We start from the raw sequence: 12,462 nt of genomic DNA on the forward strand, positions 1-12,462 counted from the left end.
AGGCCTGCAAAGAGTGAGCAGACACCCTGGGAGCCTTTACCAATGCCCCATGCTAGACAAAGCACACAACAAAGCAGATAACTTTATCACAACCACTTTTTTTTTTTTTTGAAAACTACTTTTTTTAAGATTTATTTATGGCCGAGCGTGGTGGCGCACGCCTTTAATCCCAGCACTCGGGAGGCAGAGGTGGGCGGATCGCTGTGAGTTCGAGGCCAGCCTGGTCTACAAAGTGAGTCCAGGACAGCCAAGGCTAACACAACAGAGAGACCCTGTCTCAAAAAACCAAAAAAAAAAAAAAAAACCAAAAAATAAAAAATAAAAAAAGATTAATTTATTATGTACACAGTGCTCTGCCTGCTTGTACCCCTGCAGGCCAGAAGAGGGCACAAGATCACATTATAGTTGTTTGTGAGCCACCATGTGGTTGCTGGGAATTGAACCTCTGCAAGAGCAGTCAGTGCCCTTAACCTCTGAGCCAGCTCTCCAGCCCCACAACCACATCTCTGTTGAGAAAGAAGCTCCATTACTTTTTAAATCAGTCAAATGTTTTTTAAAAATCCACCCATTCTACTCTTGACTTTAACAAAGTTTTAGATGGCAGAAAACTCTTAAATAAACAAATCTATATGTGATTATCGTCTGATAATTTCTGGAGAAAAGAAAAGGCAAGCCTACTGCATTCATGAAGTCGTCGTTCTTGAAGAGTATCCTCAGCAAATGGCCCAGCATGCACTCTGGATCAGCTCGACCTACCAAAAGAACAAGGAGGCACAGAAACAGGTCAGCCAGCCCCTCACAAGTCAGCTCTGCAGAGCAGCGACGGGTCTTGTAGGATGGCTAACGAACTGTCAGCAAAAACAAACACGAAGACAAGGTTCTTGTGAGTAAATTCAGTAAGAAACTTTTTTTGGAGGGAGGGGTTGAGACAGGGTTTCTCTGTGTAGCTTGGCTGTCCTGGAATCGCTTTGTAGACCAGGCTCGCCTCAAACTCACAGCGATCCACCTGCCTCTGCCTCCTGAGTGCTGGGATTAAAAGCGTGCACCACCACGCCTGGCCAGTAAGAAACATTTTTAGGGCTAGACATGGCGGCACACATCTTTACATTCACCAACATTTGATCCTGAAAGTGATCAGGTAAGCTCGACATGTGCCCCTTAGCACATACACCCCCATAGCATGCACATTCCCACATTCACAGATAAAGAACATTAACAAGGCCAGGTGGAAGAGAGAGGGAGAGAGAGAGGAGAGAGAATGAATAACAACAATGAGATAATACAGGTCGTGGCTGCACATGCCTTTAATTCCAGCACTCAGGAGGCAGAAGCAAGGAAATTTGACTTTAAGACCCACTTGGGCCGGGCGGTGGTGATGCACGCCTTTAATCCCAGCAAAGGCAGGCGGATCGCTGTGAGTTCAAGGCCAGCCTGGTCTACAAAGTTAGTAGAGGACAGGCAAGGCTACACAGAGAAACCTTGTCTCAAAAAACCAAAAAAAAAAAAAAAAAAAAAAAAAAAGACCCACTTGGTATACAGAGTTCTAGGACAGCCAAGACTACACAGAGGAAACCCTCTTTTGGGAAGTGAAAAATGCATCACACAAGAAATTAAAGAAAAAGAGATCCAAGTTTTTCTTTAAGGTATACATAATTTAATCCCTTATGTTCTATTTGATCTATAACCATCACAAATACTCAATTTTACTGAAAATTTATTTTTCTTTCTTGTTTCTCACCTTAAGAAACAGCATAACAAATATAAGTTTTTGAGTTTGTTGTTGGTTTTGAGTGTCTCACTATGTAATCCTGGCCCCTAGCTAGCCTGGAACTCACTATGTAAGTCAGTCTGACCTCGAACTCAAAGATCCACTGCCACTGCCTTCGAGTGCTAGGATTAAAGATATGCTATCATGCCCAGCAAAATCTGAGAACTTAAAATTTACCATAGAGGATGTTATATAAATTGAAAAATACAGAGCTAGAGAGATGGTTCATCAGTTAAGAGCACCGTCTGCTCTATCAGAGGTCCTGAGTTCTATTCCCAGTAACCACACGGTGGCTCACAACCACCTGATGCCCTCTAATGCCCTGCAGGTATACATGCAGATAGAGCACGCATATGTAAAATAAATAAATAAAGTTTAAATTGAAAAGTACTGTCAACAATTTTCTTTTTAATGGTTTTTTATTATTATCTATGTGTTGGAGGCACATGTAATGTACCAAGTGTGTATATGAACATGCCATAGTACTCAGGCACATGTGTGGAAATCAGATGACAATTCTGAGAAGCAGTTCTCTCCTTCCACCAGAGATCAAACCCAGAATTCAAGCTGTCAAGCTTGCAGCAGGCACTTTTACCCACCAAGCCATCTGCAAGGCCCAACACTTTTCTTTTGTAAGAAAAAACAACATTTGGGCACAGTGGAGTACACCTGTACGCCAGCTACTCAGGAGGCTATCTATCGAGGGAGAAACCAGAGTTGGAGACCTGTCTAAGCAACATAGCAAGACCTTCTTTCAAAAGAAATAAAAAACAAAAAAGTCACAGATGTTAAGAGTACATCTTACCAGGATGCCGATCATCAAATGGGTCTGGATCTCCTTTCCGATATTCTTCAGTTTCTTTTTCAATTAATTCAGACATCCTAGCACAGAAAGAAGAGAGTCAACTTCTAAAAATGCATACAGAAAATGCCAGGCACAGCAGCATATGCCTTTACTCCCAACACTCAGATGGTTGTGGCAGGAGGCCTGCTTTACACTCATGGGCAACCTGGGCAACCTAGTGAACATCATCAGGTCAGTCAGAGCCATATAGCAAGACCATAGCCCAAAAAAAAGCAAAAATAACATTCAAAAAAGTGTACCACAGAGATCAATCAATAGGCAATGCACAAAACACCAAGTTAGAAAACATGATTTCCATGATGAATTACAAAGTCTAAATAATCACCTCATAAAATAATTCCATTCTCAATTTTATTCTTTTTTTTCCCCCTTTGGTTTTTGGTTTTTGAAGACAGGTTTCTCTGTGTAGCCTGAATTCATTCGCTTTGTACTCCAGGCTGGCCTCAAACTCACAGCGATCCACCTGCCTCTGCCTCCTGAGTGCTGGGATTAAAGGCATGCGCCACCACGCCCGGCCTACTTCTACCAATTTTTTAAAAGATTTGTTTATTTTAAGTATATGAGTGCTCTGTCTTCATGCACACCTGAAGAGGGACTCAGATTCCATTACTGATGGTTGTGAGCCACCATATGGTTACTGGGACTTGAACTCAGTCCTCTTAACCTCTGAGCCATCTCTCCAGTCCCTAGCATTTACCAATTTTGTGAATGCTTCTTTTACTCCTCTCTCTCTTTTATTAAACTACAAACACATGGCCCTCTATGGTATTCAAAAAATCTAAGTTCATTCCTGCTTCAGGGCCACTCCATATTCTATTTTGTTAGCCTATAACGGTCATTCCAACATCTAGGCCTCCACCATGGCCCCAAGAAAACATTCTTTTGTTTTTACAGAACATTAATTTTATCTGTTGCAGAATTTCACATAAATAAAATCATAAAAAGTATTACAATGCCAGGATCCTTCTGAAAAAGCAGTCATGTTGTAATATCAAATTACGTTATATTCATGAACTCTTTTTGGTTCCTGTGTATGTACAGGTATATGGAGGCCAGAAGACAATCTAAGTGTCACTCCTCAGGAATGCAGTCCATGTGGTTCTTCTGTGAGGCAGGGTCTCTCACTGGCCTGGAACTCACCAAACAGGATAGGTAGGCTAACCAACAAGCCTCAGAGATTGTCCTGTTTCTATCTTCCCAGCAATGAGATTAAAAGTGTACAACATCATGCCTGACTTTAAAGACAAAAAAAAGCACTGAGCTGAGAAGAGGTGGCACACGCCTTTAATCCCAGCACTTGGGGGGGTGGGGGGGCGCAGCGGATCTCTGAGAGCGTAGTCTACGGATCCAGTTCCAGGACAGACAAGGTTACACAGAGAATAACTGTCCTTAAAAGGGACAACAAGCCGGGCATGGTGGCGCACGTCTTTAATCCCAGCACTTGGGAGACAGAGACAGGCAGATCGCAATGAGTTCGAGGCCAGCCTGGTCTACAAAGGGAGTCCAGGACAGCCAAGGCTACACAGAGAAACCTTGTCTCGAAAAACCAAAAAAAACAAAGAAAGAAAGAAAGAAAAAAGAGGAAAACAAAAAAAGTAAAAAGAAATCAAATTTTGTCAAAATATTCTTTTTTTTTTTTTTTTTTTTTTGCTCTTTCCAGACAGGGTTTCAGTGTAGCCTTGGATGTCCTGGACTCACTCTGTAGACCAGGCTGGCCTCGAACTCACAGTGATCCACCTGCCTCTGCCTCCCGAGTGCTGGGATTACAGGTGTGCGCCACCACGCCTGGCTGCTATGTGATCTTGGTTTTTTGTTTTGTTTTGTTTTTTTGAGACAGGGTTTCTCTGTGTAGCCTTGGCTGTCCTGGACTCACATTGTAGACTAGACTGGCCTCGAACTCACAGCGATTTACCTGCCTCTGCCTCCCGAGTGCTGGGGCTAAAGGCGTGCGCCACCACTTCCCCGGCTGTCAACATATTCTTATACTTTCCTCCAACACCTTTTTTGTGTGTATATGTGTACACACGCACATATACATTATTGTATATGTGTACACACGCACATACACATTAGCTGCCCATGAGTGGAGAAGAGGGTGTCAGAGCTGTAGATCTAGGCAGCTACAAGCAGCTCAATGTAGGTGCTGGAAAACAAGTTACATGAATAACAACTGTTCTTAACTGTTCAGCCATCTTGCTAGTCCCAACACACCTAATTTCTAAAATATACTTTTGTGTATATGAAAAAAAAGATGTTTCACATGGAAAAACGAATTATTCTTACCTGGTAAGGATAGGTACCATATCCTGCCCACTGCCATGGTCCTTTTCCCACTGCTCCAGCAGGGTGGTGAGCTCAGCTTTGGAGTCCACATGTACCACTACTGTAGTCATGGCTTGGCCTAACAAGCCAAAACAATAAGAAATTAACAAAACAAATATATTTTACATAGTTCCCACAAGAAGAAGAGTGTGGGGGAGTAGTTAAAGAACAAGCTAGGCTCACTTGCTAAGAATCTGAAGCCAGCCTTCTATACAAAGGGCCACTTAGAAACCATGTCTTCAAAGGGGGAAGGGGATAATAAGGCTTGAAACTAAAATGGTGGTGGCTGCAATCCATTGTGAATTTACTAAATCCCACTGGGTTGTAAATTTACAATCTTGGGAGATGGGGAGACAGGCTCTCAATTGTAGCTCCAGCTTACCAAGATTTCACTATGTAGCCACCATACCAGGCTTACTTTTTGCCTATGTTTTAGACTTACTTTGTACCTAAGAAAGACCTTGATTTTTTTATCCTCCTGACTCTACCTCCCAAGATCTAGAATTAGAGACATATAGCCATCACAGTAGGTTTATGCAGTGCTAAGGATTGAACCCAGAGCCTCAAGCACACTAGACAAGTGCTCTACCACCTAAGAACATCCCAGCCCTTCTCATTTTTTTCCCATATTTTTAATGTATGTTTGAAATTTAAGAAAAAAAAAACAGACATGATATCACAATGCCTTTAATCCTAGGACTTGGGAGGCAAAGGCAGGAGCATCTCTGTAATTGCCAGGACAGCCAGGACTACTACCTTAGAGAGAGACCCTATCTCAAAAAGAACAAGCTGGGTGTGGGGTACTTTAGTTCCAGCACTTGGGAGGCAAAGGGCGTGGGGGGGGGGGCCGGATCTCTGAGCCTGAGGCCAACCTAGACTACAGAGTAAATTCCAGGACAGCCAGGGATACAGGGCTATGCAGGGAAACCCTGTCTTGATTTTTTTTAAAAGAACTACCATGAGGTAATGCCCTTAAGCAAACAGCCTTCTAAAACACACAGTGTTACCGTTGTGTGCTTCTTTCACTTATTTTCTTTTAGTTGGTACTTTTGTTTTTGAACCCAGGACCTTGCTCATGTTAACTAAGAACTCAGTTACATCCTCAGCCCTTGGTTTGTTCATTTTGTTCTATGGTACCAGGAGTTCTAGAATCTCAAACATGTTTGGGGCTTTTTGGTTTTGTTTGGTTTGAGTTTTCATCCTAGACTTGCTCTGTAGACCAGGCTGGCCTTGAACTCAGAGCCTTCCTCTGCCTCCAGAGTGCTGAGCGTAAAGGGGTGAGCCACCACTGCTGGGCAAGTCTCAAACACGTTAAGCAATCACTCTAAGACTGAGCTACATCCCCAGTGTATATTTTGGTTTGAGGGTTTTTTGTTTTGTTTTGTTTTTGTATCTTTGAGACAGGGTCTAGTTGCCCAGGTTGTCCTTGAACTCACTTTGTGCCCCAGGTAGATCCTGAACCTTGGATATTCCCAGTCTGGCTTCCTTTAGGCCTGCCACAACAGGTCCATGTATCCTGTAAGGTTTTGGGGGTTTTTTTGTTTTTGTTTTGGGTTTTGTTTTGTTTTGTTTCTTTGAGATAGAGTGTCACTATGTAACTTGGGCTTAAACTCACTCATGACTGTTCAACTGCAGCCTCCTGAGTCTGGGACTGTAAGTGTGTACCAGCACACCTAACGCACTAACATATTCAAGGATCCTCCACATATCATACACACAATGTAAAGAAGAAAACATGAGCCAGGACGTGGTGGCGCACGCCTCTAATCCCAGCACTTGGGAGGCAGAGGCAGGCGGATCGCTGTGAGTTCCAGGCCAGCCTGGTCTACAAAGCGAGTCCAGGACAGCCAAGACTACACAGGGAGACCCTGTCTAAAAAAACCAAAAATAAAAAATAAGAAAAGGGCTGGAGAGATGGCTCAGAGGTTGAGAGCACCGTCTGCTCTTCCAGAGGTCCTGAGTTCAATTCCCAGCAACCACATGGTGGCTCATGACCATCTTGTAGTGAAATCTGGTTCCTTCTCGTGCAGGCAGGCACACATGCAGGCAGAATACTATATAAATAATAAATAAATCTTAAAAAACAAAAAAGAAAAAGAATTCTTAAAAAAAAAAAATAATAAGAAAAGCCAGGCATGATGGCTAAGGGAGACAAGACTATAAAGAAGTTCACAATGAAAAGAAACACATGCGCATGCTTGCGCACGCACATACACACACACACAGGGGCACTAGAAAAAATATACAGAAGGGGGCAAAATTCAAGGTTACTTTTGGCTAGATGGTGAATTTAAAGCTAGGTAATTTAAGTGGATAAGTGTGCCTGCTGCTGAATCTGATGACCTAGGTTTCATGCTTGAGACCCACCCACATGGTAGAAAGAACTGATGCCTAAAAGTTGTCTTCTGATCTCTAAATGCAAGCCACAAATACAAGTGCCCCCATTCACATGTAATGTAATAAACATCTTATTTTGCATGTGTGTTTTCCTGTAATGTAGATATGATATGAGGAGGACAGAGAGGGATGTTATAGTAATTTAGACTGGACAGCTGTGCGCTGCCATAGGTGCTGGGAATGGAACCAGTTACTCTACAAGATTATTAAGTGCTTTTAAACACTAAGCCAACTCTCCAGCCAAAAGCTAGCTTTTGACTGGCAGTTAAGTGCCTTACCTAGCATATTCTACATGCCCTGAGATTGATCCTTAGTCTGAGTATGATGCACCTGTGATAGTTTCACAATTTCTAATGATCTGTGTCTGAACATAATTGTAACTGTGGGAAATGACTTTCCCACGGGTAACAGGAACCTAAAATGTATCAATGGGGAGAATACACTCTCCCAAGCTCTCCTCTGACCTCCTCCACATAAGCATACTCACAGCCATCCACACAGAAATAAATGTTAAAAATGTTTTTAAGCATGAACGCTTTATGGCAGAGCACAGCTTTAATCTCAGCCCTCAGGACCCAGGCCGATGGCTCTAAATTTGAGGCCAGCCTGGTCTACATAGTGCGTTCCAGCACAGCCAGGGCTATGTAGTGAGACCTTGTCTATTAGATATAGATAAATAAATAAACAAACACCATGAATGTGAACTTATCTATCACTGAAAGGCTTTAGTAATATAAAACTTACAAGGTAAAATCATTTTGTTTGGCATAATATAATCTTTGTTTTGTTTTGTTTTTTGAAACAGGGTTTTCTGTGTAGCCGTGGCTGTCTTAAGCTCACTTTGTAGACCAGGCTGGCCTGGAACTCACTGTGGTCCACCTGCCTCTGGCTCCCTGAGTGCTGGGACTAAAGGCGTGCTCCACCACGCCCCCACTTTAGCATAATACAGTAAGTACGTATCATTTAACTCACCCTTTCTTTGTTTTGGAGGTGGATTCTCCTTAGGCCTAGCTAGTCCGGAACTCTCTATACACACCAAACTGACCTTGAACTCATAAAAAAGTTACCTGCCTCTGCCTCCCAAAGCTTAAAGACATAAGCTACCACCGTTTTTTCTAAGTATGCAAAAATTATGAGATATGTAATGATGACAATGGTCACCAAGAAGGAACACCCAGTCTAGGGCATTGAGCTAAGTGATTTACTTACCTGCTTAAACTTCACAGCCACCCTGCCAAGTGACTTTCACAGATAAAGAAATGAATTAGAGAGGTCCCCAAGACCACCCAACTGGCACATGCCAGAAAAGCATTTACAGTTTAAAAAGACTCAAATCCCAACTCTGCAGATTCTTGATTACTTCTCTAAGCATCAAATCCACCCCACCCAGAAAAAAAACAAACTTCAATTTCTCTATTAAATAAAAATATTAGATAGTTGTGAGGAACTAATAATAACTCTATCTCTATTGCAGAAAATAAATTCTTAAATATGCTTAAAATATGTATTTATACACATGGAATCTCCTTGCTCATAAGAATGTATGCCCCTCAAAAAATAAAAAGTGTACCAAGGGGCTGGAGAGATGGCTCAGGAGTTGAAAGCACTAACTGCTCTTCCAGAGGACGCAGGTTCAATTCCTAGCACCCATATGGCAGCTCACAACTTTCTAAAATTCCAAGATCTCACACTCTCACACAGACATACATGCAGGCAAAATACCAATGCATATATAAATAAAAAATTTAAATGTGTGCCAAAGCATTTAGAGGGGATGTGCCTACTGCCTCAAATAATTCCACAAAATAAACACCGAATTAGCTGTTGAAACTGAAGGATAAACACTATTTTCACTTTCCTACTGAAAAGTTTTAATAAAAAGTTGGAGGGGCTCGAGACGTAGCTTGGTTGTAGAAAGAACAGAACCAAGCAACCCTGGACTCTAGCCCCAGAACTATCACCACCAAACAAGAAAGAGTAAAAACAAAGCACTGGAACTGAACTGATTCTCAAATACACTGGGATTTTGGGTGGTTTTTTGTTGATGTTGTTGTTGTTGTTGTTGTTCTTTTTTGAGGTTTTTGTTTGATTTTTGGTCTTTTCTTGGTGCTGTTGTTATTGGTTGGTCTTTTGAGACAGGGTTTCTCTGTGTAGCCCTGGCTGTCCTGGAACTAGCTCTGTAGTCCAGGCTGGTCTTGAACTCAGAGATCTATCTACTTGCCTCTGCTTCCCAAGAGCCCTAAATTCAATTTCTAGCACTGCAAAGAAAGGAAGAAAAGCCAATCAGAGCTTGTAGTGCACACCAGTATCACAGCACTGAAAAGGCTGGGTGAGGCACACTCACTAGTCGGAGGCCAGCCTGGGCTACATCTACACAGAGACGAAGACCTTAAGGGAGAGAAAAAAAATTTTCCAACAAGAGAGAGGTCCTGGGTCAATCCCCAACACCAAAGAGGAAAATAGGGGAAATCCAAATTTACAGCTTCAAGCAAAAACTTTAACACTATGACATTCGATCATATGTAAATTTATTACTATCCATGAAAATCTCCTTTACAAAACAACACAATGGTAAAAAATAAAAAAACCAACTCCAATTACTTTAACTTAACAGAGTTCGTTTTATCACATTTTATTAAATTAACAAATAAATGACACCATAACAGTAAAATACTGTGCTCTAATAACGTGTACAAATTCTTCAAATTACCTTAACAACCAAAATATATATTCCCCACTCAAAAATGATTAATAACTGGCATCTACAAACACACATCTTAAGGTGGACAATGTTGGCTCACACTTTTCATCCTAGCACTCAGGAGGTGAAGGCAGGCCGATCTCTTGAGTTCGAGGCCAGCCTGGTCTACAGCGCGAGCTCCAGGGCAACCATGGCTACACAGAGAAACCCTGTCTCAAAAAACAAAAAACAAAACAAAACAAAACCCCACAAATCTTGATATCCGGCAGAAATATACGCACCCTTATAAAAGCCTTAAAGGAAAAGGGGGTGCCTTCAGGTGAACTTCCCACACTATACATTAGCTTGCAATAGGAAGGGGGGAAAAAAGCAACATGAGATGGATAAAAAGGAGCCGTTTGTCACCCAAAAAGTACCACTACACACACTCCAAGAGTATTCCCTCAACAAATAGAAAAACCACAGAGCTATCACTGCAGTAAGAGGAAAACAGACCCACACCTTTCTAAGAACAGAAGACAAAGTATGGCAAACGCCCTTGAAAGCCCAACAGAAAACAACTAAAAGCCACCCCCCCGGAACAAGCGCTCAAGAAGCCTGGCAGGCGACCTTAGGTTCGGCGTCAGGGCAACCGCGCACCTCTCTCCCCTGCATCGTAGAGGTGGGAGGGGTTCCCAGAGAGCTCCGCCCCGTGGCCCGGTCCGAGAGCAGGGCGGGTGCAAGTGGGAGGTGGCACCCAGCCGACCGAGGGAAAAGCCCGCCCAGGTGACTGAGGCTGGAGGCGGAGACACCGTCCGGGGAAAAGGGGTCCGCCGTGCGGCCGGGGAAAAGGGAGGCAGCCCCTCGGCGCCCTGCGGAACGGAGACTGGGAGGGGACCAGAGAGGTGATTCAAAGAGCACCTCCTTCAGGTAGAGGAGAGCAACACCCCCGCCCCCCCCCCACTCCCGGGCGGAAGAGTTACTCCAAGGAAGCTTCTTTAGAAGACTGGAGGAAGAACCAGGAGGCCCCGCCCCCGGGCTGGGACTCAGAAAGAGGAAAGTCTGGCCAGGACCGGGCCCGGCCTCCGGGTGGTCCCGCCCGCCCCCTCACCGCCCGCAGCCTAAGCAGGTGCCGCCCCTCCCCCAGCGCGGCGCCCACTCTCCCGCCCAGCCGGCCGCGCGCTCCGTCTCCTCGTGGCCCTCCCAGAGAGCCGGCTCCTTCCTTACATCGCTCACCTTCGCGGGCGGCTCCGCCGCTTCTCCTCCGACCCCTCCAGCGGCCACGGTTCTCACACACACACCGCCTCCGGTCCCGCACTCACTCTCTCCCTTCACTCTCTCACACACACACACACACATACACACACACACACAGCGCGACCACGGCTCCCTGAGCGGCCCACATATTATGCGTCACTCGCGTGCTTACGTGCTGTGCGCGCGCGCAAAGTTGGCGCGAGACTCGCAAACGGGGGCAGGACGGGACGGGGTGGGGGGCCGGAAAACGCCGGCGCGAGGGAGCGAACAATCAAAGGGCTCCTGGGAAATGAAGTTCGGCTTTTAAGGGCGGGGGATGCTGGGGGGGGGGAAATAGACACACTACAAAGCTCCTCCCCGTCGCATTGGCTTCTGGTACTTGTAGTTTTCTCTAGTAGACGTGAATTACTTTGTGTTCATTGGCTGCTGCCAAAGGCGGAAGTGAAAAATGAAGGATCGGTCTTTCTAAAGCCAGGCTGACTACAAATGCCTGCTAACTTTGTCAGTACTTAACACTGTGACATCGTAAAGGCTCGGTAGTACTGGGATTGCCACATCAACCCTAGAATATGCCAAGGCCAAAGAAAATGCATTCCGCACAAATGTGCTCGTCAAACAGAAACTCACTGGTTTTCCTTTGTCTTTCTGTTAAAGACATTCGGCAGGAACCAAAAAACATTCGTTGCCTGGTATTATATGTGAATCAGAAAAGATGTAAAAGGGTCCTTCGGCAAAGACTGAACTAATCACGGAGGTCATCTAATTCAGTTTCTCAATTTTAGAGTTGAAGAAAGTAAAACCCACAGTGAGTGACTTGCCTAACGTCACCAACCAAAGCAAAATACCATTAGAAGGATCTGACTGACCCAGAGATTCTGTGTGAGGACATGGAAGATAAAGATAACGCCACAATTGGGCAGAACCTTGACAAAGCCTACCCAGACGCCAAGCTTGATGCAACTCGTTCTTGCTGTTGGCGTTCTGAGTGAGTTCTCTGCGTTTCCAAAGAGTTCTCACAGCCAGTACTTTCACGAGGAAAGTGTAAGATACTGGGGCCCTATTGTCATGATCAAATTCTACAGCTGTTAAGCTGTATTCCCCCGAGAGATGGCAGTGAACCCCTTTAATCCCAGCACTTAGGAGGCAGAGAAAGGCAGATCTCTCGGTTCCAGC

The 12,462-nt window shown here is 44.3% G+C and overlaps 1 protein-coding gene across 6 annotated transcripts in view; it reads right to left on the bottom strand.

The window, feature by feature from the left end:
* Positions 1 to 12,462, bottom strand: part of DCAF1 (DDB1 and CUL4 associated factor 1) — a 69,953-nt gene that overhangs the window by 48,310 nt on the left and 9,181 nt on the right. For 4 of the 6 annotated variants that reach the window (XR_014773596.1, XM_084752570.1, XM_084752569.1 and 1 more), the window contains exons 1-4: positions 11,269 to 11,454; positions 4,917 to 5,034; positions 2,574 to 2,650; positions 679 to 752 (exon numbers count right to left, since the gene is read on the bottom strand). Coding sequence is in view for 5 of the 6 variants with exons in the window: in XM_084752570.1 (XP_084608696.1) it covers positions 679 to 752; positions 2,574 to 2,650; positions 4,917 to 5,026 (261 nt within the window). In the remaining variant the exon portion in view is untranslated. Of the gene's footprint in view, positions 1 to 678; positions 753 to 2,573; positions 2,651 to 4,916; positions 5,035 to 11,259; positions 11,455 to 12,462 lie in introns of those variants that run through there. The other 2 variants (XM_084752568.1, XM_084752571.1) reach the window with 2 other exon arrangements.

Source organism: Acomys minous, assembly GCF_964271855.1.
Source record: "Acomys minous genome assembly, chromosome: 13".
Taxonomy (NCBI): Eukaryota; Metazoa; Chordata; class Mammalia; order Rodentia; family Muridae; genus Acomys; species Acomys minous.